The sequence below is a fragment of the Rhinolophus sinicus genome, chromosome 5 (genome assembly GCF_057876585.1).
Source record: "Rhinolophus sinicus isolate RSI-liver-muscle chromosome 5, RSI-T2T, whole genome shotgun sequence".
NCBI classification, from domain to species: domain Eukaryota; kingdom Metazoa; phylum Chordata; class Mammalia; order Chiroptera; family Rhinolophidae; genus Rhinolophus; species Rhinolophus sinicus.
Window position 1 is genome coordinate 89,038,649 of NC_142505.1, and position 27,575 is coordinate 89,066,223.

At 51.7% G+C, this 27,575-nt stretch overlaps 2 protein-coding genes across 8 annotated transcripts in view; both read left to right on the forward strand.

Annotated features, from left to right (window-relative positions):
• Positions 1-15,067, forward strand: part of ABLIM3 (actin binding LIM protein family member 3) — a 103,381-nt gene extending 88,314 nt beyond the window's left edge. For 3 of the 6 annotated variants that reach the window (XR_012489830.2, XR_012489831.2, XR_012489834.2), the window contains 9 exons: positions 673-720; positions 2,544-2,678; positions 4,153-4,217; positions 5,461-5,608; positions 6,715-6,744; positions 7,318-7,376; positions 9,020-9,084; positions 10,295-10,375; positions 13,005-15,067. Coding sequence is in view for 1 of the 6 variants with exons in the window: in XM_019734351.3 (XP_019589910.1) it covers positions 673-720; positions 2,544-2,678; positions 4,153-4,217; positions 5,461-5,608; positions 6,715-6,744; positions 7,318-7,376; positions 9,020-9,080; positions 9,760-9,767; positions 10,295-10,375; positions 13,005-13,118 (749 nt within the window). In the remaining 5 variants the exon portion in view is untranslated. Of the gene's footprint in view, positions 1-672; positions 721-2,543; positions 2,679-4,152; positions 4,218-5,460; positions 5,609-6,714; positions 6,745-7,317; positions 7,377-9,019; positions 9,085-9,759; positions 10,376-13,004 lie in introns of all 6 variants that reach the window. The other 3 variants (XR_012489832.2, XR_012489833.2, XM_019734351.3) reach the window with 2 other exon arrangements.
• A 10,223-nt stretch (positions 15,068-25,290) lies between these two features.
• AFAP1L1 (actin filament associated protein 1 like 1) overlaps positions 25,291-27,575 on the forward strand; it is a 57,043-nt gene continuing 54,758 nt past the window's right edge. The window contains exon 1 of one of the 2 annotated variants that reach the window (XM_088798698.1): positions 25,291-25,552. In XM_088798698.1, the coding sequence (XP_088654824.1) occupies positions 25,537-25,552 (16 nt within the window). In that variant the 5' untranslated portion in view covers positions 25,291-25,536. The remainder of the gene's footprint in view (positions 25,553-27,575) is intronic. The other variant, XM_088798700.1, reaches the window with a different exon arrangement.

Consider the following 27,575-nt stretch of genomic DNA (forward strand, 5'->3'; position numbering starts at 1 on the left):
AAACAGCAAGTACAAAGGCCCTGAAACAATGAACTGGCAGCAGGCCAGTGTGCCTAGAGGTGGTAAGCATGAGGGGGCATGATAGGTGACCTTGCAGGTATGATTTGGACAAGAACTCACCCTGAGTTACAGCAGAGCTGGGCCTGGACCAGTCTCCCACCTCTGAGCTCAGGTTTTCACTCCCCACTCACTTTTCCCCAGGAGCTTGTCCTGCTGTTTCATCTACACCTTTCTCAGCTGCCCCCAAATGGTCCCATCCTGTCTGTTTTTGAGGGAGGGGGAGGGAGGTAATGCTGAACCATGGCTGCAGCATTTTGGGGACTCTCCCGTGGGATGAGGAGTGGCCGCTGGGTGGAGGCAGAAGCCACCTTCCTGCATGGGGCCCTGCTGAGCACGTGCCCACCTTGTGCTTGCATGCCCGCCATTCAAGCCCCAGGTCCCTTCCTCAGCACCATTTGAATCTATCCATTCCTCTCCCCTCCCCTTTCTTGGAACCTGATGGTATGAGGTTGGTAGTTCAGTGTGGAAGAGGAAGGCCACCAGGGGAAAGAACGGGGACCCTTGGAAAAACTTGCTGACCATCTCTCTCTTCTGAGATCAACTGACCGACTCCGTCTCCTTTTCTCCTGTCTCTCTCTCCTCCCCGCTGTCCCTTCTGGGTCTGTCTGGCAGCTGGAGAAAGTAACATCTACCGGAAACCCCCGATCTACAAACGGCATGGTACGGTCAGAGGCAGAGAGAGCACGGCCAGGCAAGGGGAGGTGGCAGTTAACGTCTGTGCAGAGGGCTCTGCATGACTCACCAAGAGGGACACATGCAAGGCTGCACCTGGGTCCTTGTTGACTGCCCCTCCCCCACATCACTCCAGGTGACATTGGAGAGGAATCTGGTGTCATGTCAAAAGAGCAAAGAAGGCCTCGTATCCCCTAAATCCTTTGCCACCATCTCCCCAACTCCGCCTTCCCTGCTGCCTGGTGTCCTAAGTTCCATGGTCAAAGGAACCCTTGTGAAATGAACGCACCCAAGAGAGGCGCTCCAGGGCCTGATACTCAGTCACTCATCCCCGAGGCCTCTGCATTCTCGCCAAGCACTTACGGAGCCTCAGTTGAATGAGCACATCCCTTAGCTGGGCACACAGAGGCACAGCTGCCACCCTGTCAGCCTCACATGCCTAGGGTCTAGTTGGCTAACAGGAGAGCACAGAATTGGTGGGATGTGGAGCCGGCAGAAGCAGCCCTGAGCTGGCGGAGTGGGGGGGTACAAGTATGAACAGTGGCTCTGGGAGCTTAAGACCCAATAATTTAGACAAATGTCCTCAATTTTGGAGGGGGCTGGGCTGGGGTCCAGGTGAGTCTGAGCACAGGCGCATCTATGTGTGGCTGTAGAGGACACGCCACGTGCCCCATGTAGCCACAGAAAGTCACCAACCTGACAAAGGTAGTTTGACTTTATACCCAGAAAAGGCCCCCAGGTTTCAAGCCCCTCGGGACTGCGTGGGACATTGCAGAAGGCTGAGAGAGGCAGCACCAAGCAGGGAGTCGGGGGTGGAGGTGGACTGAGTGGATAAGAGGGCAGACGAAGGCTGAATGAGGTTGGCAGGGCTGGCAGGCGCTGCCCAGGACCCATCAAAGAGAACCGGAAAGCTTGGCCGTGCTGCTGGGGGAGGGGCACAGCCTGGAGCTGGCCGAGAGCCACCCTAGGACCCTCTGCCGCCCTGACTGCACGGCCTATAAGTTTGTCGCTATGGCTTCTCTCCTCAGAACTTACCTTGAAGCCCTGCACATTTCCCCAGCCCTCTCTCTGCCCTCATCAGCCTCTTCCAGTCTTTGGGACGTGCTCAAGTTAGCTCCCTGGGAGGTTTCGTGCCTGCAATAGGTTTGATGGTCACCCCATATTGTGGGCCTTACATGGAAGCTTGAAGCTGGATGGCAGCTGAGCCAACAGACCAATGCTGATACAGATGAGGAAACTGAGGCAGAAAGGGCAGGATCTGCCCAGTGTTACAACTGCGTCAAGTGGCAGGGCTGGGAGCAGCACCCAGGCCCTTTGGGTCATGGGGTCTCCCCACACGGGATGTGGCATTGCAGTGCGAGGCTGACCTGACTCGGCATGCAGCATGACCCTGCTTGCCAATTCCCACCTAGACGTGGCTCGAGTCCACAACAACGCAGGCGTCTAGCGGGCGAGGAAGGTAAGGGCAGGGGCACGTCTGATCTTACTTGGAGGAGCCACGGCCTCAGTGTTCACTTAGTCCGTGGGACGTGGCAGAAGGAACCCTGAGCAGGGCTCTGATCCAGTTCTGGTCTAACTTGCTGTGTGGTCCTGAGCAAGCCCCTTCCCTCTCTAGTGTTCAGATTCCCAGCTGTCAAATGTGGGCCCTGGGCTCAGTGTTTTTCCATCTCCCATGCTCCGTGTCCCAGACCCTCGCCTCGAAGTGGCCTCACTCCCCTGGGCTGCAGCCTGGCTGAGACGGGAAGGAGTGTATAGGACACTCTGCTGGGGCCCTCTGCCTCCCTAGAGCTTTCGCTTTGGGTCCTTTACAGGTGATCTGTCGACCGCAACCAAGAGCAAAACAAGTGAAGACATCAGCCAGGCCTCCAAGTACAGTCCAGCCTACTCGCCAGACCCCTACTATGCTGCAGAGTCTGAGTACTGGACCTACCATGGGTCCCCCAAAGGTAGTGTACCTTACAGGGGAGCCAAGGCCAGAGCCCTATCACCTGCACCAGAGACACGGGGGGCCAGGACAGTCACCCACCCCTTCACACGTTCATTTATTCATTTGGCCAACGTGTTGAGGACCAGCCATCAGCCCCAGGGAGACACTGGGAAGCACACTAGACCAGGTCCTTGCCCCTGTGGAGGAGACATAGATCCTAACTGGAAAGGGAGGTGATACACAGGAGGTAGGAGAGCTGATGACAGGGGCATGCTGTCCAACCTAGAAGATGACACAAACTTCTCAGATGCAGAGACTCGGCTGCCATAGGAAGGGTAGGGAGGAAGTAGCCAACGGAGTATAGAAACACATCTGCCAAGACTCAGGATGGGAGTGGGTTTCATTGGAGGAAAGGAAAGGCTGGCAGCTTAACCTTGAGCTCAGGGGGCAGGGGGTGGGGCAAGAAGGATGAGGGCCCAGATCCCATGGGGCCCTGTGGGGTAAAGTAAGGATTTGGGTGTTTATCCTAAATAGTAGGAAGCCATTAAAAGTGGTGACCTGATCAGATTTGTGTTTTTAAGAGACCACTGGGCTGTATGGTAGAAAATGGTTTGGAGGATTGAAAAGATAGGACGTAGGGAGATGGAAGGCTCTTGCAAGCACGCTAGCAAGAGGTCTTAGTGGTCCTCAAGGGGCCGTGCCACCCAATCGGGCATCCCCGGCTGTTTTTCTTCAAGTATGTAGAGGACTTTTCACCAAGTACCATTTTGATTCAGTACACACTTCTACTAATTAAATGTCCATTCTGAGGAGCTGAGATGACCTCCTTCCCCATCCTCAAAGAATTCTCTATTTAAAAAGGAGACAAGACACCAGCACAACTATAACCCAAAGTGGACAGTGATCAGTGTCCACGAGAGAGACGTTTACGGAGGCTGCACAGGCAGAGAGACCATTCATGAGGGGAGAGGCTGACTCTTAGATGAGACTGTTTCAATCACACACACATACACACACACACACACACGCACACACACAAGAAAAGAAATGGATCTAGAGGTGAATGGATGTCAACAGGACTTGTCCCTGGGTTAGGTGGTGCCCCATTCTCAGGCCTAACGCTGCCCTCATCATGGCAAGATGGGCTCCAGCAGTTCCAGGCTTACCTCCTCCGCTTGACAGAGGAGGACTTGTCTCTGCCACCAACACCAGGCTAAGCCCCAAGGCCGCGGCTTGTTAGCTCTGTTGGGCAGTCAGTGTCACGTGTACCTCACAGCCCAAGAATGGGCGGGATGCTGGGCATCTCCACACAGGGGGACCCGTAGTGGGGTGGCAGTTCACCACGTGCCCTTGTGCGGGTCACTCAGCTAGAAAGTGGTGACGCCAAAAGGAAGCCCCCACCCGTCTGGGCTCTACTGCCCCTCGCACCCTCTCCCCAGAGCAGGCGGAGTGGGGAGCACAGGCCCACGCTGATCCTAGCTGCCTTTTGACAGTGCCCCGAGCCAGAAGGTTCTCGTCTGGAGGAGAGGAGGACGATTTTGACCGCAGCATGCACAAGGTGAGCGAGCCACAGCACTGAACGAGATGCTTAGATGGTATGTTACTGAGGATATTTTCACGTGCAAGTGACAGAAACCAAACTCAAACTCACTTATGAAAGAAAAAAAAGGAATGTACAGTTTGGCATAACTGAAAAGTCCAATGGGAGGATTAATTCAGGTTTAACGAGATCCAACTGCTCAAAAAACGGGACTAGGGCGATTCTTCTCTCTCGGCCCTGTGCCGCTTGCCTCTGCATGGCCTCATGCCTGGGCAGGTTCTTCCCATGAAGTGGCAAGTGAGTGCCAGCAATGCTCATGCATGGCTGGTGGGAATGGAAAGTGGTGCCATTGCCGGGGAAAACAATTTGGTGATTCCTCAAAGAGTGAAATGTGGAATTACCCTGTGACCCAGCACTTTCACCTCTAGTTATATACCCAGAAGAATTGAAAACTGGCACCCAAACAAAGACAGATACACACATATCCATATCAGTACTATTCCCAATAGCCAAATGGTGGAAACAGCCCCAATGCCCACCAACTCACAAGTGGATAAAAAATGTGGCCTATCCATACAATGGAATATTATTCAGCCATCAAAAGGAATGGAGTTCCGATACGAGCCCCAATGTGGATAAACCTCGAAAACAGGATGCTTGGTGAAAGAAGCCAGACATGAAAGCCCACAAATTGTATGGTTCCATTTACACAAAATAACCACACTAGGTAAATCCATAAAGACAGAACATAAATGGGTGATTCCCAGGGACTGGGAGGTAAGGGATATAGGGAGTGACTGCTGAAAGGGTACAAAGTCTTTCTGAGGGTGGAACTAGATAAAGGTGGTGCCACTGAACTGCTCACTTTAAAATGGTTAAGTCTATGTTATGTGAATTTCACCTCTCTAAAAACAATTTGAGGGGAAAAAGATGGGTGCCAGCGACTCCAGCAAGAGTCCCGTGGAAGGCTGTCACTGGCCCAGCTGGAGCCCCTTGCCCGTCATGGAGCCAATCACCGTGGCCAGGGCAGTGCAGGCCTGTCACGTGCCAGGCCTGACTTTTGGGCCCAGCATCAGCCCCACCCAGACCACAGGAGCACTTGTGAAAGAGAGATGAAGTCCCAGAGGAAAATGCCGGTGCTTCCGGAGGGAGGGCACTGGCAAGGCGGGAGCGAGAGGCCGATTACTCAGCTTTCCCCAGCCTGGCCCATCGCATGCTCCAGCTTCCTCCTGACTTCATCTTGCTTCTCCCCCACCCCCAGCTCCAGAGTGGAATTGGCCGGCTGATTCTGAAGGAGGAGATGAAGGCCCGGTCCAGCTCCTACGCAGATCCCTGGACCCCACCCAGGAGCTCCACCAGCAGCCGGGAGGCCCTGCACACTGCCGGATATGAGATGTCCCTCAATGGCTGTAAGCACTGCTCTGGAGGCGTGCCGGGGTGGGCACTCTTCGCTCCCCATCCATCAGTGACTCTGAACTCCTACAGCCTCGCCAGGGTCTAGAAGGCAGGCTTGGTGAGGGGCTGTGTGGGGCACTGAGTAAGCCCACGCTCTGCCTGAGCAGTCACGTCTGCTGCTTTGGGGCATCTGAAGCCCAAAATGTGAACAAAAAATGTCTTCTAGTCGTAGGAAGGGCTCAAAGATATAAGGGGCTGCCTCTTGAGGTAGTGAGCCTCCCGTCACTGGAGGAACACAAACAGAGGCTTGGTTCAAGCCTTTGGCCCTGAGAGGCTCTCGCTGTAAGCTCCTCCCCATTCCTAGATGCAAACATGCTCCGTCTGCCTCCTCTCTTGCTTACCCCTGTGGGAGTCAGTCCTGCCAGGAAATTCTAGCTCAAGTCAATACTTAATGGATAATGACCTTGTCAAGGAAAATCCCCTTGACATACCTGCCAATACTTGATGGATAGTAACCTAGTTGAGAATAACCACCCTGACTCTAGGTGAGGCTGAAGGAGATGGTGATGGTGATGTTGATAAAGCCAGTTTTAGTCAGCATTTTGTGTGTGTCAGGCACTGTACTAGTACTTTTCTGTATTCTATCATGTATGCTCTACAATCACCCTAGAAAGGAGACACTCTCCCTCCCCATTTTACAGATAAGAATACCAAAGCATGATTAAGTAGCTGGTAGAAGTTAGGTATCTACGGATGGCAATAAGCCTGGTTCCCTGTTTGACCACTGAGAGGCAGTTTTTAACGCCTGCCTCTGGGCTCCGTGCAATGCACCACCAATGCTGCTCAAAATTCAATTGCATTCAATGGTATCTATGCAGCAAGTGTCACAGGGCACCTGCTGTGTGCCAGGTGCTGGGCTGAGAGCTGGGAGGGGAGGGAGGATGGGGTGCAGGTGCAGCAACTGGAAACTGGCCAATGGGAAAGGAGGCAGCGAAAGAGGCCCCTCCTCCCCACCAGCCAGGGTGGTCTGGATACGGAGTCTTGTCTATGTGTCCCCATGAACTGTCCACCATGTCTGTCTGTCCCCATGCACACTGATCTGGCCTCTTCTCTCTTGCAGCCCCTCGGTCCCACTACCTGGCTGACAGTGGTACGTTCTGCCCACCCCACCTTGAGTCCATGGTGTCCTGTGAGGGCCACAGCTGAGTCAGCTGCAGGTCCCCCACGGCTGTGATGCCCATACAACATGGATGGCCCAGCGCAGCCTCACGTAGTCTGCCCCGTTTGTTTGTCACATAGTGGACCTGCTTTTGGTCTGGAACCAGGGTTGCCACGCCCAGTAGCTCCCAGAGAGAAGGAAGAGCATGCGTCTCTTCCACCCCGGTGGGAGCTTGTCTGTCTAGGTTCTGAGCTGAACTCCAGTTCCAGGGCCTTTGTCCAGAGCCACCCTGTGGTCCGGACAGGAGCTCATGGTAGGAGACTAGACGTGTGCAGGAGCCCATGTGAGTGGGGGCTTTGGAGAGGCCTAGGATTCTCCCAGGGTGAGGCACACCTAAGATGGCCATTTGCAAGCCTGAAAAGCCATGGGAGGAGCTGGTGGTTTCCGGCTACAGCCCCTGCCCCGAGGTTGGGGACTCATATTGGCCATTTGCTGCCAGATGACCACATGGAGAGGGGCCTCCAGCTTGGGGCTCCTCGTGATTGTTTTGCTCCTTCTTTTCAGATCCCCTCATCTCCAAGTCCGCTTCCCTGCCCGCCTACAGAAGAAACGGGCTGCACAGGGTAAGAGAGGCTGTGTGGGGATATTGTCCCCTTGTGCAGTAGCTCACTGTCGTGGTGCTTATGGCGATTACTTAGGGGTGAAACCTGGGCAAAGGCCTTGGAGCTAGAGGAGGGTTAACGGAAGGAACCCAAAGGCAATGCTTGCTCTCCTCCCATGGCAGGGGCTGGCGAAAGCCGGGCACTGTGCTAAGCACTTTACAAGCACTAACTCATTTACCCTGCAAGATAGTTACTATTATTATCCCTATTTTGTGGATGAAGAAATGGAGGCACAGAGACGTGAGGTGCCTTGCTCAAGTTCTCACACCCGTAAGTGTAGAGCCAGGACTCGAGCTGACAGCCCACACCCGATTGCCTGCTCCACCCACCTGACATGGCTGGGAGCCCTCTGAGTTCTTTGACAGCCTGCAACATAAAACCTTCACAGAGGCAGTGAGTTGGTTTAAGGACCAAAGGGGAATGCAAACTACATCTTGTTAGCAAGAGGAGAGCTGCACACCTAATGGGGAAAAGCAGGGAAATTGAGGCAGATGTTTACTAACTGAGCATGTACTAAGTGCCAGGCACTGCTCTAGATGCCAGGGGTGCTACAGTGAATGAAGGTGCTGCTCCCAGGGAGCTCAAGTCCTAGCTGGGGAGACAGACAACCAACATGTAAAGGTATGATCTGACATCAGGTGACAGACCACAAAGCTAGATGGGAGGGGCAGAAGGAGGTCAGAGCGGGGTGGATTTAAGCAACAGCCTGAGTGCACAGAGGACCTCACTGCTCGAAGACCAGCAAGAGCCATCCAGATGGAGGGAAGCACAGTGTCAGAGCCCCTGGGCAGGGAGGAGGCATGGCCGGCATGGAGGGAGCATGGAGAGGAAGCCAGACGGGGACATCACTTGGGCCCTGCACCCTGGTCAGGACCTCGGAGGGTCTCCCGTAGCTGCGCTGGATGACCTAACTCGGAATCTAATGGGATCCCTCCAGCCGCTGTATGGAGTAGAGACCACGAAGGGAGGGGCAGAAGTGGAAGCCGTACACCTGTCAGGAGCACACAAAAGGGATCTGAGCCCCACTGGGGAATGGCGGTCGGTGCTAAGAAGCCTGTCCTCAGCACACTCAGAGCCTGGACATTCATTCACATCACTTAGTTATCGAAAGCTTTTGATATATGCCAGGCACGGCTGTGGGTGCTTGGAATACATCAGTGACCAGGCGCGACAGACCCTGCCCCTTGGAGCATCTGTTCTTATAGGGAGAAACAGAAAGCAAGTAGTAAATAGCAAACATGCCAAATTATATAGACTGTGGAAGGTAGTAAGTGCTACGGGGGGACAAGGGGAAAGGTAAGTAGGATTAGGGGTTGGGGTTTCAGGGAGGGGGCAACCTTCCTTTCCAGACAGCGTTGCCAGGGTAGATCAGATGAAAGAAAGGATGAGATGAATTCACCAGTAAATGAGTATTTGAGTGCCTACTATGTGCCGGGCCTGGGCACTAGGGTTATGGCAGTGAGTTCAATCGTCCCAACATGGGTCTGAGGCTGTGTGAGGCCCTGAGCTCCCCAGCCCCAGGGCATTTTCAGGAGCTGGGTGAGAACTTGGGGGAGGCAGAGGTGAGCGTGCCTCAGGCCAGCCTGGCTCTGTCGCCCCTGCAGACACCCAGCGCAGACCTCTTCCACTACGACAGCATGAACGCCGTCAACTGGGGCATGCGAGGTGAGTGCGGCCTCCTGGGGACACGCGGGGACTGTGCACAGCTGTGGCCTGACCCTCAGCAAACGATGGCCCCTCGCTGGGCTCTGTCCAAACCCAAGTTCCCACTGCCTTTCGTTTCCCATTCACTCCCTCCCCCCACTTCCCTCATCTTCCCAAGTCCCTGGCCTTGGGTGGTCGCCAAGCCATCCGTCCCATCTGGGCCCCCAGAGCCACCAGCGAGTACTGTGGTCCCGCTACTGCTGAGCTGGACTTGCCTGCCAGCCCCGGAGGCAGGAAAAACCCACTCCGAGCCAAATGCACGTTGTTCCCAGCAAAAATTCCATGAGCGTTGGGTTGTCTGCCAGCGATGTTCTCCCGGCAGCTTCCACCGCCCCTACGTGCAGGCTCAGGCAGGAGGGCAGCCCACATCAGAACTTGGAGACTCACCCCTGAGATGGCGGGGGTAGCCCATGTGCTTCACGATCTCAGACTCGTTTCTGTTATAAATATCTCAAAAGTCAGTTTTTCCCCTAAAAACTGGATCAGCTCCACCCCTCTCTCCAGCCAGCCAAGGTGCTCATCCTGGCCTTGATTTGAGATGATGTCAGCAGGAACAGGGTCTTTAAGACAGAGACCAGTGTGGTGATGCAAAGCGAAGACTGACGGGTTCCCATTTTGTGTATGTCTTTTCTCTCTACAGAGTACAAGGTACAGGAGATACATAGACCCGGGGGTCTCTGAGACACTGGGGGCCACTACATTGGGGACCAGCCAGAGGATGACAGCACTGTCTGGACAGGAAAGGGGACACTGATAAATCACCCAACGGTCCTCTTCAGGCCAGCATTTCCAGTCGCTCCTTGGTCCACTCTCCCTGAACCCTTCCCATCTCTTGCCTCCTGAAATCAGAGAGGCCCCCATGGGCCTCAGAGACTTTCTGGGGGCTTCCCAATCAGCAGATATGAGACATGTACATTCAGGAGGTCGTGTGCCCACATTAATGCCAAGTGCCACCAAGCTTATTCCTAAGCAGTATTAGGGGACTCTGGGCCTTGCCCTTTGGGAAAAGGTAGCTTAAGGCTAACTCCAAGGAGGGCAGACCCAGCCCTTCATCCGGATTTTAATCTCTGGCCCTTTTTGGGTAGAGGAGGGAGCCCAGACCCAAAATGTGGCTGAAGGGACAGCCCATCACCTCATCCAACCTGCAAAGCCCCACTCCTGTTCTTTCCGCTTAGATCTACCCTTATGAACTGCTGCTGGTGACCACAAGGGGAAGAAACCGACTGCCCAAGGACGTGGACCGGACCCGTTTAGAGGTAAGTATAGAAAACTGAGCAGGAGGGATCCCAGAAACTGCCTGGCCTCCCCCAGCTCTGGGGGAGGTGGAATGAATGGCTTTAACGTCACACAGCTTGTTGCAAGAGCAGAGCCTAGCCCAGTTTCCTTAGCCCCAGTCTGTTGCCTGATGTTCTATGCTGATTCCTCAATTCAATTAGAATCGGTGCATGTCCCACCTGGGGCTGATGCTTCTGCAGATGTAAGAGCACTAGATTTGGTGCCTGCTCTCTGAAGTCTGTAGTCTGCTTGGTAAGAAGAAACGCAGAGCTGGTTTTACGCAGGATTGTACGGAGAACCAGTGCTGTGAGCAGAAGGGTAGGGAGGCAGAACTGTGCAGAAAGTAACAGCACAGTAAGTCTTGAGTCAGACTCCCCAGGTTCCAGTCCCGATCCTGCCATCCTAGGTGGGCGTCTTGGCCAAGCAACAAACTCTCTGAATTTTAGTTCTCTCCTCTGTGAATTGGGGTGGTTGTCTTGCTTCCCTCAAGTTGCCAACCGACATAATGATACACAAAGCGTCCTTGGCATCGAGCCTGGCAGCGTCCTGGGTATAAGTACGTAGTTGTTATTCAGTACTTAGTGTGATTGCTGTGATTCAGAGAAGACCACCAAGGCTTGGTTGGATGACACAGGCTTCCAGCAAGAGGAAGGATTTGGCGGGACTTTGAAGATGGGAAGGTTTGGATGGATGGAGAGAAGTAAGAGAACGTCATGAGCTGGGAGACCCACATAGAGAAAGCCGCAGAGGTGGCCTGCACATGGCATTGGGCTTTCAAGAAGCCCAGTCCACTTGGCGTGCAGTTCCATTCCCTAGTTATCTCTGATCCAAGAGCTCGCTCTGCCCTTTCCACCCCAGGGTCTCTCCCTGCCACTCCCTCTCCCAGGAATGCCCCTTCCATCTCGCCAGCTCCCTCACTCCTCAGGGTTCCATTCTAGTGATGCCGGTGCTCCAAACCTCCCCGAACATTCCCCAGGATGTGTCATTCACCCCTTCCTCCAGCCTCCCCCAGCCCTCTGTCCCGAGTGCAGGTCCATTTCCGTTTCCTCCCAAAGACTGTGTACTGTCGACCACATGGCCTGCACTGGGAGAGGTGGCAGGAAATGTGTGTGCATTGAATGAAGGCTTCTGTGAGAGGAGGCTCTGACGCCTTGGGACGAACGTGTCTCCCACCCCTGACATGACCGCTGAGGAATTCACGCAGAGTAGGGGGTGGGGGCAGTAGGAGGGGGATGCACGTGGCCCCGGGAGCTCTGTGAGTCCTTCCAGCTCTAGCGTGCTGGAGTAGCACAGAGGAAGAGGACGATTCTCCCCTCATTTGTAACAAGGGCCTCCTTTCCCTGTCTAGCAGGGAGAGTGTCTTCCAGTGCTGAAGGGGACAGCTCCCATAGCAGCTCAGTGGAGCACCAGCATTTAAGGGATGGAAATACTCGGGAACCTGACTCGCCTGGGAGGACCAATTGCCCTCCTACATCCTCCAGGACACCCAGAAGCTCAGACCAGGGAGGCTCAACCTTCCCTAAGCATCAGAATCACCCAGGGAGCTTTATAAAAATACCAGTACAGGGCTCCACACTAGACCAATTAAATTGCAATCTGGGGAAGTTGCTCAGGCATCAGCATTTTTCAGAGACTCATAGGAATGTCTAATGTGTAACCTGAGCTGAGACCACTGGGCTAGAGACACTGCCCTAGCCCTGCACCAGTTCAGTTACGGGACTGAACTGACTCAATTAGCTGATATAATTGCTACCAACAGGTCATCTCAAGGATTCCAGTAAGTTTTCAGGCAGGATATATATCATATAGTTTTCTTTTATAACAAAATTTTAAATTTCATTCTATAAAATTTCAGAACTCCAGAAAAGTTGCAAGAAGAATAAAATGAATATCCATCTACCCATCACCTAAATGCACCAGTTGTTAACATTTTGCCACATTTTAAGTGCCATATATTTCTAACTCTAAAAGCATTTGGCAATGTATCAACTTTCAGGACTGCATGGAAGGGAGAGAGGGAGGGAAGTCAGAAGGGGTAGGGGGCACCCTGCTCTGGAATGCAGAACAATGTTTCATTATATGGCATATTGGGTTTCATATAAGAAAGAGATGAATGGACACTGCAGTGGGTGGAGAAAATGAACACTAATTCTTTTCACTGGCCGGAGGAGCAGCATCTAGATCATTTGTAAAAATAGGAACAAGAGGAAATATACCCTAACGTCTTAGCCATGCCTCCTTTTACTCACAAAGGAGTGTGTAACCCATACACACTCCTGAACACAGGATGAACGCACGGAGCAGGGAGGCAGAAAGGTCAGGTCAACTAGGACACACGAGGGGCACTTAGGGGAACTCAGGTCCCACCTGAAACTTGAGCGGAGGCAGTCTGTCCAGCCAGACCGGCTACAGAGGTCCATCCAAGGAAACATTCATTCATGCACTCATCCATTCAACAAACGTTCCTCTCACACCTTCTGTGGGCCAGACGCCATGCCAGGCACACTGCATCCAGAGGAAACATACAGTGACTATTCCTGCCTACACCTGCTCCCAGTCTACACCTCACATCTTCAAGCTCTTTCCTCTCTGTCCCCTCCCACCTTTCAGCGCCACCTGTCCCAGGAAGAGTTCTACCAAGTCTTTGGCATGACCATCTCTGAGTTTGACCGGCTGGCACTCTGGAAGAGGAATGAACTGAAGAAGCAAGCCCGGCTGTTCTAGGCAGAGGCTCTATAAATATATATGCATTTATATAAAGATATATGTAAAATCTCTATACTGAAGCTCGGTATAATCCTCTTGTGTAATGGGACACGCTGCCTGCCATGAGACTTGCTTTTCTGTACTGTCAGGCAAGCCCACGTCATCCAGATATTTTTATGCTCCCTACTTTATCTTTTCTAAGTGCAATGGGGTTTGGGAAGGGATTTGAGGGGACTCCCATCCTTTTACTGGGGATCCTTTTTATACTGAAACATCTGTCCTAACTTGAGTCCCCCAAGGTCCAACCCTCTTTCGAGGTGCTTGAAGAAGTCTCTTCTCTCTGCTTCCTCGCTCTTTCCCCAGTCTCCAGGGCGGATACTGACCCTGCAGTTTTCACATCTTACTGGTCCCACAGGGGCCTCCCATGGGAGGGTCCACGCGCGATCTCCCAGAGTCACCGAGTACCTTCGAAAGCCCCCCACTTAGGAGCTGGTGCTCTGGGGTGATGCAGGTAGCAGTGCGGGCCTCAGACCGAGTCCTGATAGCAGTAAACAGTGGTGGACATGGCCTTGGCCTCTCCTCAGCTCTTCAGTCCTCTCCTGTCCTTGATCCTAACCTCTCCCTGGTCCAAATCTGCAACTCCAGGTAGGAAAAGAAACGGCACTTCCTTTCCCTGCTCCCTTCCGACTGATCCCCTTGCCGGGCCATGTGGGGAACCAGAGAGAGGGAGTGGGAGCCAGAGGCAGGAGACAGAGCAGGGCACCGGTTAGAGCTGGAGCTGCAGGACCTCCCGGGATGCTCTTCTCCCCGTCGTGCTCCCCGCACCTCCTGACCCTGCCCCGTTTGGAGGAGAGGCCCATTGCTGCAGCCGGTATTCTTCAGCCTTACTACAATCTATGTGCCTGACAACTCAACACCCCACAGGGCTAACGTTCCCACCATAGCTCCAACGGAACAAGTGGACAGACAACTCCTAACACCCCTCTGAAGGCAAGATTGGCCATGTTCCAAAGAAGGGTCCCTGGTCCATGCCTGCTGCCCCCTGGCCGGCAGAGCAACCTAACCAGTCCCCGACTCCCACCGCATAGTTAGCCAGGTTTTGTAGGGAAAACTTTCTGAAGAATGGCTGCTTAGGAGATTCCAAAGTGAAGCGTTGGCCAGCACCACTCATGATGACCCTGGATTTCCCCAGTGGCTGCTTTTCCTGCCTCCGTTCCTTCCGGAACAGGGGTGAAAGCTTAACCTTCTCTCCCTCCTCCCCTTTCCAAACCTTCTACCCTGAGTTGGCAATGTGTGGTGGGGTCTGTTCCTCCCTGGAGACGACTTGACGTCTTGGAGGTAAGATGAAGAGGCAGAAATGAGAATGAGGACCCTCAGGAGGCGAGAGACGTGACACGGCAAGTGGAGAGCAGACTTCCACACTCCCTCACTGAGCACCTGCTGATGTGTCCTGAGCACTGGGTGTGGGAGGGCACGGGACACCGGCACGACCACCGTGGGCCCTGGTCTGGGGGGCATGCCTGCCACCAGTGGTGTCACCAACATGGATGCAAACATGATGGATGCAAGACAGTTGGGGGGATGGCACGAGAAAGTGGGTGCGACATTACTAAAAAGCATGTGCGTGGTGCAGATGAAGGAGAGCTTGGTGGAAGAGATCTCAGTGGAGCAAAGTTCAGGGAGGGTCCTGGTGAACTGGGCGGAGACTGTAACTTGAAAGGGTTCTAGGCTGAGGGGCTGGGAGGGAGGACTAATATGCTCTCGTTTAAAATGCCACCCCTCTCTGTAACTTCTCTTTTTGGCCAATGTCTTTCAACTCTCCTGACCCTTTAGGAAATGCCCCCAGCCAGTCACAATCGTTGAAACTGCCTCATTATCACCCGTTAAGAACTTGGCGAAATTTGAAGGGCTTTTGTTATTGTTGTTGGATATTTTTGTTTCCCATAAAAGCACATGATTTCAACCCAGACCTGTGTCCTTCTGTTGTTTGTAGTGTGAGTGGAAATGAGGGACAGGGGAAGAGACTAAATCAGATACATTTTTTCAAAATAAGAGTCTAGAGAGCAGCTGTCCCTTGGCCTCAATTTCTCCTGTAAAATAAGAAAACTTCACGAGGTGAGTATCACCCAGGTTGGTTCCTGCAGAACACGGGGGTCCTGCAAAATGGTGAGGTTGGTGCAGCCACAAATAAGATTCTGTGATCAGGGATTTGGTCTCTTTGACTCATCCCCAAAAAGCAACTAGGTTGGCCAGCTTTATTTATGAAGCAAGGAAATAAAGGCTTCTCTTAAAAAAGGAAATCAGTGATCAAAAAATAATAACAAGGATAGTAATAGCTCCTCATTATTAAGTACCCACAATGAGCCAAGTTCTGTGCTGAGGACTTTACACCCCCCCATTTCATTTCAGCTTCTGTAACAACCCAAGAGGTAGCCATATTCTTATCTCTGTCTCATAGATGAGGAAACAGCTTTGAAGAGGCTGCATAATTACTGTGGTGGAGCCAGGAACAAATTCCAGCCTGTCAGACTAGAGAGATCAGCTTATCCACTCTTACCGGTGGGTGTTTTCAGCTCCACGTAAAGAGCGCCATCTGAAAAGTGGCTGAAACAATGAGAACACGGATTATCCTGCACAACCAAGAGGCCAAGGGACAGAACTAGGCAACTAAGCAGCTCAGTGATGCTGTCAGGAGCCCAGGTGTTTTGCATCTCCTCACTCCACTGTCCTCAGTACCCTGGCTTGTGTCCTCAGCTGTGACTCCTCACATTCACGAACGGCTGCTGTGGCTCCAGCCATCATGTCCTCACACCACCACACCAAAAAACAGGAGAGAAATTTCCCTTTCGGTATCTCTTCTGATCAGAAAAAACGTTTCCAAAAGCCCTCAACAGACTTCTCCACAGGTCCTACTGGACAGAACTAGGGAATAGGCCCATGACCTTGCTGCAAAGAAGGTGGGAAACTGAGTGGCATTTTCAGCCTCAACAGTGGGAGGCAGGAGCCCTGCTGTTAAAGAAGAGAAATGGGGCAGACAAGCACTAGCCTCTGGGTAAGTGAATCCTAGTGTCTGCCACAGCCGCCGGGCCTCCTACTAGAGACTCACAATGCATATTGCCAAAACTCCTGCAAAGCCCTGCAGTACCTTTGTTTAATCCATTGTTTCATAAACTACTTTGACAAAACTGTTTTAGAAATATTAGACTTACTGGATTTCCTCTATTCTAAAACATACACGTTTTTCACATTTTGACATCTCTGGAGAGGAGATGTCACTCAAAAGTAGCTCCTTTCCTGACCTCTCCTTCTGTTTCTTCTAAGTATCATCTCCACTACAGCCCCTCCAGACGGGCGGCTCAAACGTGGAAAAGGAAACTCAAGAATGTTCCTTTGCTCTCTGCCTACACACGCACCCAACAAACATTTACTTCTTAAGCATGTGCCGCCAGGCAGGAGCCTGAGGATCCAGCACGTGTAAGGCAGGTGTGAGCGCTCACGTAGCTCTGGTCTAGAGGGGAACACAGACTGCACACAAGTAAGCAGAAAAGAGATGGCAGATGAAGATAAGTGCTACAGAGACAACAGATCGGGTGCTGGAGAGAGGAGCAGAAAGGAACTCACTACATACACTCACTGAGCGATGAAAACAAAGTACCCAAGGGGCAAGTGTGGGCGGGAGCATTCTAGGCGCCGAGAACAGCATATGCAAAGGCCCTGGGGTGGGTAAGAGCTTGGTGTCTTTGAGGAACTAAAAGTGAAGACAGAGTGAAGCAAGGGAAGGGGAGAGTGGGATTAGAGGAGGTGGGAAGGCAGGCAGGGACCAGAACACACAGAGGGGCTAAAGGACACCTCTTATGCATTCAGACTTTGCGGACATCGTCCGGCTTGCACTGTGGTTGTTGACGTACTGGATGCAGGGAGAATCTCCCTAAGCCTTGCTTCTGAAGTGAGGTCGGTCCCAGCCAGCTGCACTGGAGTGACCTGGGAGCATACGAGAAATGCCCCACTCCCAGCCTAACTCAGTGCACATCAGGATTTTAGTAAAACAACCAGGCAATGCACACCCACAGGGAAGTGTGAGAAGCACTGCTCCAAACCATTGTCTTTTTATGGACAGACACAACATTTTGTGTCAGACTTTCTCAAGTTCTAGAAAGGAGCCAGCCCTTTCCCCATGCACATAACCTTTTTGGACACTGGGGGGCAACCTTACATTAATAAAACAGAACACCACTGGGGGTGGGGCACAGAAATCACAGAGGGTTAGAGCATGATGCCAATACAATGGCCAGTTTGCAGCCGAGGAAACAGGCCCACTGAGCGTTTGAGTGATAAGGACACGCAGCCAGCTCTCCTGCACCCGGAACCATTCGTCCTCACTAGACACCTGGCGCAGAAACATGGGACCGGCTGTGGAAGGTGTCAGCAGCTGCAGCTGGCCACTGAACAGAGCCAAACGTGGAGCAGAAGGGCTTAAAATTCGAGGGGAACAAAACACTGCTAAAATTCATTGCAATTAACATCGCGAAATTTTGCCAACTCTGTTAATGCCCCATGTAAAATTAAGTTTCAAACGCTTCATTCCACATCAGACTTTGAGCTGCTGAAAACCTTGACTGCACACTGATAAACACCTGCTTTTATAGACACGGCTCTGAACTGCTGCCGACCCATTCCAAAGCCCTGGAGCGAGACTCTAAATAAATAAAATCCAAAAGCCGTGAAGATGAGGGCCAGCCTCTCATTACCACCCAAGAGCCCACTTGCCTCGTCACAGGGCCTGGTCCTATTGTCACAGGGGCACAGGCAGGAGAAACCAAAGGCCAGCTGTCACCCCCATGGCTAGTCCCTGGAGCAAACTGGGGCCAAGTGGGCAGATGAATCAGGTCCAAAAAGTAAGGTAACATTTATGCCCATGACCAAAAGTGTTTCCATCTCGGGGGGGAACTATCCCAGTGTTTCCCAAATTTCAGTCCCTCAAACACCACCTTCACAATTTGCATAAGATTATTTACTCATTCAGTGCTAGTCACATAAATTTTTTTCAATTAACTCATACTTGATGTTTCTTTTTTAAGCAGTATCAGTGAAATTACGTGTTTGTAAAGACTGGTTTTATGTTTTAAATACAAATTCAAACAAATTCATCACTCTTTAAATATGTTGGCCTGTGTAACATCTGAGTGTAACCCACATATTCACCAACATATTCCCAAGAGTTCCACACTTTGGGAAACACTGCTCTGTTTGAGAGAAGTGGTAAGGGAGGAGGAGATGTATATTCCCTCAATTGCTTCATGGTGACTGGTCTTTGGGGAACCAAAGGGGAAACTAGCTGAAGAGGCTAGAGAGAGAAGAAAGTGCAAGCTACTCTGTCAATCAAGCAAGGCCTGGTTCACCCCGCCCATCTGGTTGGTTGCTGGGGCATCATGCCAACAGTAAGTCCCCGGGCCTTGCTCAGGTGCCTTCCCTGCTGCTCTGGGCTGTAAAGCCTTTGCCTTCGTGGGCACCGCCCTGAGCTACGGCGGAGTCACAACAGCGCTGTGTCTAAACCCAGTCTCACTGTTTACCAGGCATGAGCTATGGGCTGAATTGTGTCCACCCCCCACCCCCCAAGAAATCCATGCCGAAGCCCTAACTCCCACTACCTTGGAATGAGGCTGGATTTGGAAATAGGGCCTTTAAAGAGGTGATCAAGTTAAAATGAGGTCAGTAGGGTGGGCTTAGCCCAATCTGACAGGTGTCCTTATCAGAGGAGGAGATTAGGAAACAGAGAGAGAGAGAGAGACCAGGGCGGCCTGCGCACAGAGGAAAGACCACATGAAGAGGCAGCAAGACGGCAGCCAAGCCAAGGGAGAGGCCTCCAAGGAAACCGACCCTGCTAATGTCTTGATCTTGAACTTCCAGCCTCCAGAACTGTGAGAAAATACATTTCCATTGTTTAATCATGCAGTCTGTGGTATTTTATTATGACAACCCTAACAAGCTCATACACCAGGTGCAAGTAGACTTTCAAAATAGGAATAAGAGCAGTTTCATAGGGTGGTGAGGACAGGTGCTTCAGGGACAGTACCTGGCTGCAGGGGAGGTGTGCATTTGACCCCTCAGCATCTCCCTCATTCTTCCATCTGGTGGTTTCCCCAGCCCATCAGTGCCTCCTGTGGGCCAGTGCTGGAACTACAGGGACAGAGGCTCTCCAGTCTGGCATCTCCACTGGAAGGGCAGGGAGGCCGGGAGCGGGGTGGCCCCTCTTTCCCACAGACTGGGAGAGACCACATGAAGATGCAAACTCAACAGAGGAAAGCGGAGTCAGAGAGGAGATGGAGAGAAAGTACTGACTGCTCTGTTTGCATTTCTGGGGCTCTGAGCTGGCCTTAAAGCCAGCTTCACCCCTTCAACTCCCCATTAACCTCAGGACAAATAAATTCCCTTTCTGTTTAAGGTGCTTTGAGTTGTGATTCTGTCACTTGCAACCAAGGAGGCGTGACAGAGTGGCTCTCAGAGTGAATTAACATGGACAGTGGAGTCTCGCATGTGTACCTTTGCTCTCCGAGTGAAGAAGAGTGATGACAGTTTAAATAGTGCAGACATCTGCCCCTGAGGGGGCGTGCAATGGGGCGTGGGACTTACCAGGGCAGCCGAGCGAACACATATGAAGGGGCCAAAATCTGCCCTGGTTAGTCACTGCAAAGTGCTTGCAGGGCCTGGACCCAAAAGCTTTTTTGTTCCCAAAGCCCTCTTGTGGATGAAGAACTGATTGTCATACAAAAGAAGTGTGACTGCCTGTCTAACACACGGGTCTTGCCCACCTGGATCAGGAGAAATCGTCCCAAGCAATGCGCCCTTCTGACAAAATAATAGCATTATTACACACACACACACACACACACACACACACACACACAATACCACCCCTTAACAGACTAGGTAACAGGAACTGGAAACAGGGGAGTCCTCGCATCTAACAGTACCAGGTGTCCCTGCAGAGGAGGAACCTGGCAGAGCCTCAGGGTGTGATTTACACAAAGCTCCCTGCAGAGGGCAGCCTGGGTGCGTGGCTGCAATGTCAGTAACCTTTAATATTCCCATACGCATCTGATGTCCCCAGAGGAAACCCACATTGACTAGCATAACTCACACTTCTGAGGGGGGGGGGGGGTCAGGCCCTGCACTAAGTGCTTTGCGTGTCTCATTTAATCCTCTGGGCACTACTTTTATCCTCATTTTACAGATGAGAAAGCTGGACCTTTGATAAGCAGTTCATTCAAGGTTTTCTAGCTGTCTGTGGTACAGCCTGAACCTGAACTCAGGGATGTCTCACCCCAAAGCCCATGCCCTTGGCCACTGCACAACAACTACCTACCTCAACAGAGGGATTTGGGGAGTGCTTCCTCTGCGCCGGGCAAGGCACCAGCCACGCTACGTACAACCACTGTGTGAGGGAAGTGTTATTAGCCCCGATTTTTAGATGAGGAATCTGGGGTTCAGAGGGATTGACTATCATGCCCTTGACTGGGCATGAAACTCAGGTCTATCTCGTTGTAAAGTTGTACTCTTGCCTCATGTGTCCCACAAACTAAGAGAGTGACACTTGTGGAAGCCGGAGGAGTGCGGTTCTGGTGTCATCAAGTCTGGAGCCCCGGGCACCACGCCTGTTTCCATCCCTAAGGTACTGCGTCGTTTCAGGCAAGACTTCTTCCCCTCGCTTCACTTAGTTTCCTCATCTGACAGATGAAGGGAGCAGGCTGGCTAATCTCTCGGGCTCCTCTCAGCAATAAAGTTTTTCTGGTTTTAGGTTTAAGAAATTCACTTTGGACCTCTGCAGCCTGGCGTCAGCCTGCAGCCTAGATAGATAGAGGTAAAGACGGAGCATGCAGCCAGCCTTCCAGAATAGAGCCCATGCTGCAGGATTAAGGGTTGGGCATCACCTCAGCCCTCTGGGTGGAGGCACCCAGCTGCACCGACTCCCCAGAAGTCTTCATGGGTCCTTAATTTCTCTCAGGTTTCCACATGGGTAACCGTAGGCCAGACTAAGCCCACGGGGGTGTTTTGCAATGTTTAAAACAATTGAAATTAGTTACCAGTATTTTTAAATCAAAAGAGATTTTCACTAAATCTGGAGTTATGGGCTCTCCTGAACATCTGGCCACGCCAGGCCCATGTTCCTATGGGCCACACTGGCCCAGGTTGCTGGCTACTGGCCTTTCAGTTGGGACAAGAGCACCCTGCTTTGTCACTGCCCTCGGGGTCCCCATGGCCAGCTCACACCACCTCCCCTGCCTGGCCCTGTAGACACTTCAGCCTGTGAGCCTCACTTAAGGAGCCAAGGGTGCTCTTTCCTTGAGGAAGGACCGAAAGGGAGGGAGGGCTTCACGCAGCATTTGGGCGTAAAAGCAAAAGCTCCTCTTCCTTCACACACGACCAGCGACCAGCGCACTGGGCTCTGCTGACTGTTGCAGCGAAGCCCTGCAGCCTGGGTGCAGGTAGGAGCCCTGCGCCCTGGAACAGAAACTGAAGGTGCGACAAAAGGAGGGGTTCACATCCATCTGTGAAACTCTCTCTCCCAGCAGCGGCCACTCAGATCTCTATCTGCTTTCCGGGGTCCAGGGTAGACCAGCGGGCATGTGTCACTTCCCTGGAGAGGGGCTATAATGGTAACATTGTGCTGAGTGGAACAAGAGAGGTTTTCATTCAGCGACCAGCATTGAGCAGACAGACATTCAAGCAAGGGGCTCTGGGGCTCACCCTGCACAAAGGAGCTCGGGAGAGGGGCCCTGAACCAAGAAGCAGTCCAGTGGGCCGGGCTGCATATCCACAGCGGAACGCAGCGGGGGTGGGAAGTACAGGGCATCATTCACAGAAACCTCATTGCCATCTCATGTCCCTCTGCAAACAGACGATCCCAGAGACTCAAAGGGACCCCCCAGGACATGTGCATTCCTAGAAGCCTCCTGAGTGCTTCAGCATATACCCACTGACTCTCCGTAAGACTTATTACCACTTACTAGGTGCCCGGCAGGGCACTAAGGATCAAGCAAGGAGTAAAGCACTGTACCCACCCTCATAGTTCCTGCAATCCGGGAGGCCAGGGAGAAGCAAGGGGGAGAGGTAAGTAGGAAATGCTGCATTGTCCACCCAATGGAAGAACAGTCACACAGTAACAGAGACAGCTCAAGAACCCAGATCTGAACCCCCATCTGTGGTTCCTCTTACTCTAGCCAAGGTCTCCTGAGATCACTGCCTGTCTTCTCTGAGGAATGATGGGTTGGGGATCAGTGAAGAAGGCACCACAAATACCATAATAAGGAATTTAGACTCTGTACTGAAGGCAAAGGGGGAGCCATCACATAGTTTTAAAAGGGATCTCATTGGGATCATGGAATGGTCACTCTGGTAGCCAGGGTGGAAGCAGACCTGGGGTCAAGGTGACAAGAGGCTAGAGGTATGTTTCTCCCACTGGGACAAAGAACCTTTAGCCTCCAAATTTTTCTTTCCCAGGGCTTCCCAGTTCCACCTGATAAGCTAAGAATGAGACAAGGGAGTATCATTTGTTTTCACAAGACTGGGAGCTTGAGGGAGTTGAAAGCTTTCTTCCTGGTATTGTTCACTGGGACCGAATTTGATATCTTTTTACAGAGCTAAAGCTCTTCACACAGAATTCTTTAGACAAGCACCAGGCAAACATGGAAGGCTGAGTCCTGATCATGGAGGAAAGGGAAGATATGCGGCAGGTCCTAAAAATCCTTTCCAGAGACCTGCACTCTCACCGGGAAATGGAAAGTGGAGGAGCAAACCAGGCATCCACAGTCTCCCTCCCACCCTCTCCCCGGGGCTTCCCACCCAAAGAGTCCGCGGTGCAGCCAAACCAAACGCGGTGCAGACACTTCCTGCACTCCTCTATCTCTGTGCCTCTGCTCTCACTGTTTTCTCTGCCTGTAAGGTTATCTCCTCATGGCAGGCTCACCCAAATATCTGTCATCCAGTGCTGTCTCCACGATAGGGAAGACATTCTTGCTTTGTCTTGATGAACCCCACGAATCCTTTATTTTTTCCATGATGATTTTCACATAATAATTTGTAATTAAATTATTCTGTATATACCTATCTCCTCTGCTAGATTGTAGATTCCTTGAAGACAGAGATTATTCTACTTTAGCATTTGTCCTCCCAACAGGAACTTGCACAGAGTGCAATAAATATTGCTAAGTGAACTAATGAAAAGTGGAGATAGCTTTTGGGTAACCATAGACCTCATTAAAGGAAAAATACATTTAAAATATATATAATTATTCCTTGTCCAAAACCCACAAGTAGCCTCCTCATCCATCAAATCAGTTATGGTAACAACCAAGCTGTAGTCAATTTAGTCAACAGTGCCACCTAGAGGACATCATGGATACTTATCTAAACCATAACCACTACACCTTCACAGCAACTTTTTTGTTAATCCTTAGAACTGTGCACAGACCGGGTTCGCCCATTTTTCCACCTTTCCCAAACTACAGCTCAGTTAATCCATTCCACAAATTCTTCTATAGATACATATAAATCCTCCTTAGCCCTTTTGACTTTTCTGTTCCAACTCTCTGACAAATCTCCAAAGTCCTTGATGGTTTCTGAAAGTGTATCTACCCAAGCCTCCCTCTGTTTTTGCAGTAGTTATGTTCTCTATTTTTTTAATTATTTCAAATGAAATATTATGTTTTTAAAAGTATTACTGGGCTAGCCTGGGCACTTAACTACAATTTATAGCCTCGACTCCCAGTGTCTCAGAGTTCAAACAGTGAGCTTTTGGAACTACATCCACTTTGTAAATTGTGGGTTGTCTGCTTTAGAATTTAAACTGACCTTTTCAAATTGGAAAAGTGGGCAGGAACAAAGAGGAACTTGGAAAATAATAATGGCTCACATTTCTATAGCTATTTACGGTTTATAAAGTGGGTTTGTATCATTATTTCATTTGCCCTCCGAACAGCCCTGTGAGGTCAGCATGAGGTTTCCGCCAGCGCAGACGAACAAGTAAGCTTCATAGGTTGAATATGATAAACTTAGTAAGTAGAGGAGCAAGAGTGACACACAAGTTTGACTCCAATCCCATTGTTTTTTTCACTCTACCACATTTCCTCCGAGTGCTCATACACAGGCACACTAAACAAACTACCCATGCAATTTTGCAAAGCCAGCGTTAATTTCTACCTGTCCATAATAGCAATGGAGAAAACATTCCCAATCCAGGAAAGTGCCGGATGCTCTTTCCCAGGCCTTTCTTTGCCTCTTTGCCTTTGCATGGGTGTTCTTCCCAGTGCCAGAGTTCTGAGTAAATGAGTGGCCTCGTCCAAACAAAACCCAGACCCGGCCCATCTGGGGAGGAGGGGCATCTAGGAGAATTGGGCCTGAACTGAACTTTATGAACGCTCTTATATTTAGACACTTCACATTGTCTATAAATTAATTAGACCTAGTTCACAGAGATACACTAATAGGATGAAAGAAGTTGACATGCTTCATACAACTTAAAACTTAAATTCCATTCCTGGACCATACTGGCTGTAGCAAAATTTTTTTCTACATCCTGTAATTATTTTAGGAAGAGCACACTTGTATCGCACTGTATTTTGTATGCTAACAGTGTTCACGTCCACAAATTTAACACTCCGTTTTGGCATTCGTGTTTTAGTACACAGGGAATCTCAAAAGCTGGAATTGTCCAAAGCTATTGCCCACCTATTGTCTGTTTCTCCTTTTCCTAGGCGGTTTTCTTTTTTTAAGATTATTATTATTATTATTATTATTATTATTATTATTATTACTTCTCTCCTCTTTCACACCATTACTGACATCTCCATAGCACCGGGTCCACTGTCTGGCACTAGAAGGTGTTCAGGAAAGACCTGTCAGATGGAGACGATAAACCCAAAGTCAGGAAACGAGTGGCAGCTGCAGGGTGAGAGGTTTTGATTACATGGGAGGAAAACACGTTCCAACAGTCTGGGAAATCTGAAGATGGAGTGGGTTGGGAGATGCGATAGTGAGCCCCCCATCACTAGCAGAGTGCAAGCAGAGCTGAACATCGTTTTGGTCCGGGCTGGGGTGGGAGGCGCGGGCGCGGGGACGAAACAGTGCGAACCGGGAAGTGGGTCCTCCGGGCCCCAGCGGGAGGGGCGTACAGGGCACGCGGAAGGCAGGGCGTGGCGCGGGCGTGTGCGGGACATGGGACACCGGTCCGCGGCCCAGGGGGCGAGGCGTACTCCGGGTCTATTCCGGGAGCGGCGTGGAGGGGCGGGCGGGGGCGCAGGGCGAGCATCCTGTCTGGGGGAGGGGACGTGCGGAGGGAGCTCCCGTGGGGCGGACTGGAGAGCGCGGCGCGCCCGCCCGCTGCCAGCCCCGTCGGAGCCACCGCGCCCTGAGCCGCGCGCCCCGGGGATCGGCCGGCGCCATGGACCGAGGCCGGGGTAAGAGGAGCCTCTGCGGCCGCACTTGTTGCTGCCCGGGGTGGGGAAGGGAGAACCGGGCGATCTAGAGGCCGGAGAGGAGAAAGAGGGGGACGGTGGGGCGGAGGGGGGGAGTGCAAGGCCCAGGGCTGTGTGTGCAGGTGCCTCCGGCTGCTGGGACAGCCCAGTGTCTGTTAGTCCCTCATGTCCTGGGGCTGAGTGGCCTCCTGTGTGTAAAACCAGAGTTTCATACACTCAGAGTCTTAACTTCATAAAAGAATCCCTCACAGGATTCCTGAGTCGGGCGAGCTCTCCCACCCCATTCCCCTGAGGAAGGGCAAAATAGGGTTGACATGTTACAGTCTCAAAACACCCCCACATGTGAAGCCCCCACTGTGCTCCTGGCGAGAAGCCCCGTTAGACTGAAGTCTGCAGCTGCCTAGAGCGTTGGGAGGAGGAGGCGCAGGCGTGGGTGCGTGTGTGTGTGTGTGTGTGTGCACGCGTGCGTGTGTGGGTGTCTGAGCCCTGGCTCTGTTCCTGACAAACTATGTGACCTTAGCCCAGTCCCTTCTGCTCTCTGGGCTAGTGACAAAGTTGGACTAGATGGTCTCCCAGGCCCCTTCCCGCTGGAACTCTCAGGAGATGAGTGTGTTTGATAGAAATTTCACAGAAGAGGTGGGGGCTTGCCAAAATTGGAACTGACAGAGAAAGGAGAGCAGCATGCATAGGGGCTGGGCTTAAGAAAAGGCCTGGACATCTCAAAGGGCACCTGTCTGTAAAGAAGGGGCCTGCTTGAACATGGGGATGGTGTCAGGCTGGGCCGCCAGGGTCCTAACCCTCCACCCTGGGATCCAAAGAGATCACAAGTGTGAATGCACTTGGTAAACGTGAGTGTTGTGCCAACACAAGAAACATTATTATTATTATTAAGATGAATATTAATGGAAAATTCCTCCCCCTCCCTACAAGAATCTTACACCTTTCCTCCATCTCCCTGTTTGCTGTGTTGAGGCCCCAGAGGGGAAAAAGGGAGTGACCACGGATGTGGAAGCAAGCAGGAGGGCACTGGGAGCAGAGATGAGTGCCTGAGCAGGTGTCAGGGTAAGCCCCCCGACACCCCCATTATAGATAAAGCCAGAGTTCAGAGGGCTACAGGGGAGTTCAAGATGCTACGGACAAGCTCCCCACACACCCCAACCCCATCCGCATCACAAAGTACTGCATACACCCTCTCCTTTCAGGGCCCAGAAGGGCAGGCAGCAAATGGAGGGGGCTTCTGTTTGGCTCTTTGGGGATTGAGACTGTGATTGTAAAGCAGTTGCCACCTGTTAACTGACTCCTGGACAAGTTTGCCAAGAGTCCACACACTCACCCGGGAGGGAACAAAGAAAGAGAAAAGAGGGACCTCCAATGTCCCTCAGACCTCGGTCCCCAACTCCTGCATCATATTTCTAAAGCAGAGCGCCACCCCCTACGCCATTCCCCCCCACACACACACAGGTTGTCACATTCCACCCTGCCTGGTCCCCAGGACAAAAATCCATACCTAGCTTACCCAGAATTATGGAAAGCAGACTATGTCCTCCTTAGACACACCAAAGGTGACAATAATTCACTTAGTTTTAAATACGTAAATACTTAATAACGGACACCTCACTTTAGAAAGCTGCTTCCAGAGCACTCTTCCTAGGAAGCCGGACTTCCCGGGAATCTATTAGGACTCGGAATGTTCTAGGGCTCTGGCTCTCTCCCCTACTGTAGGCTTTCCAAGCCTCCTTTCCTTTTCCTTCACACTTCTTGTCACAATGTGCCATTACTCTAAGAGTTAGTTACCCAACTACCTGTTAGTGTCTACCTCCCCTTCCCCAGTGCAAGCTTCTAGAAGGCTGGGAATGGATCTGTGTGGTCACTGCTGACACAAGGCCTGGCACACAGTAGGAGCTCACTAATAGTGGTTCGATTAGTTCATTAGTAATATGAAGCATACTTTATAGTATACCTCAGGTTAATTGTAATGCTGATTTTAAAAAAAAATAAGATGTTA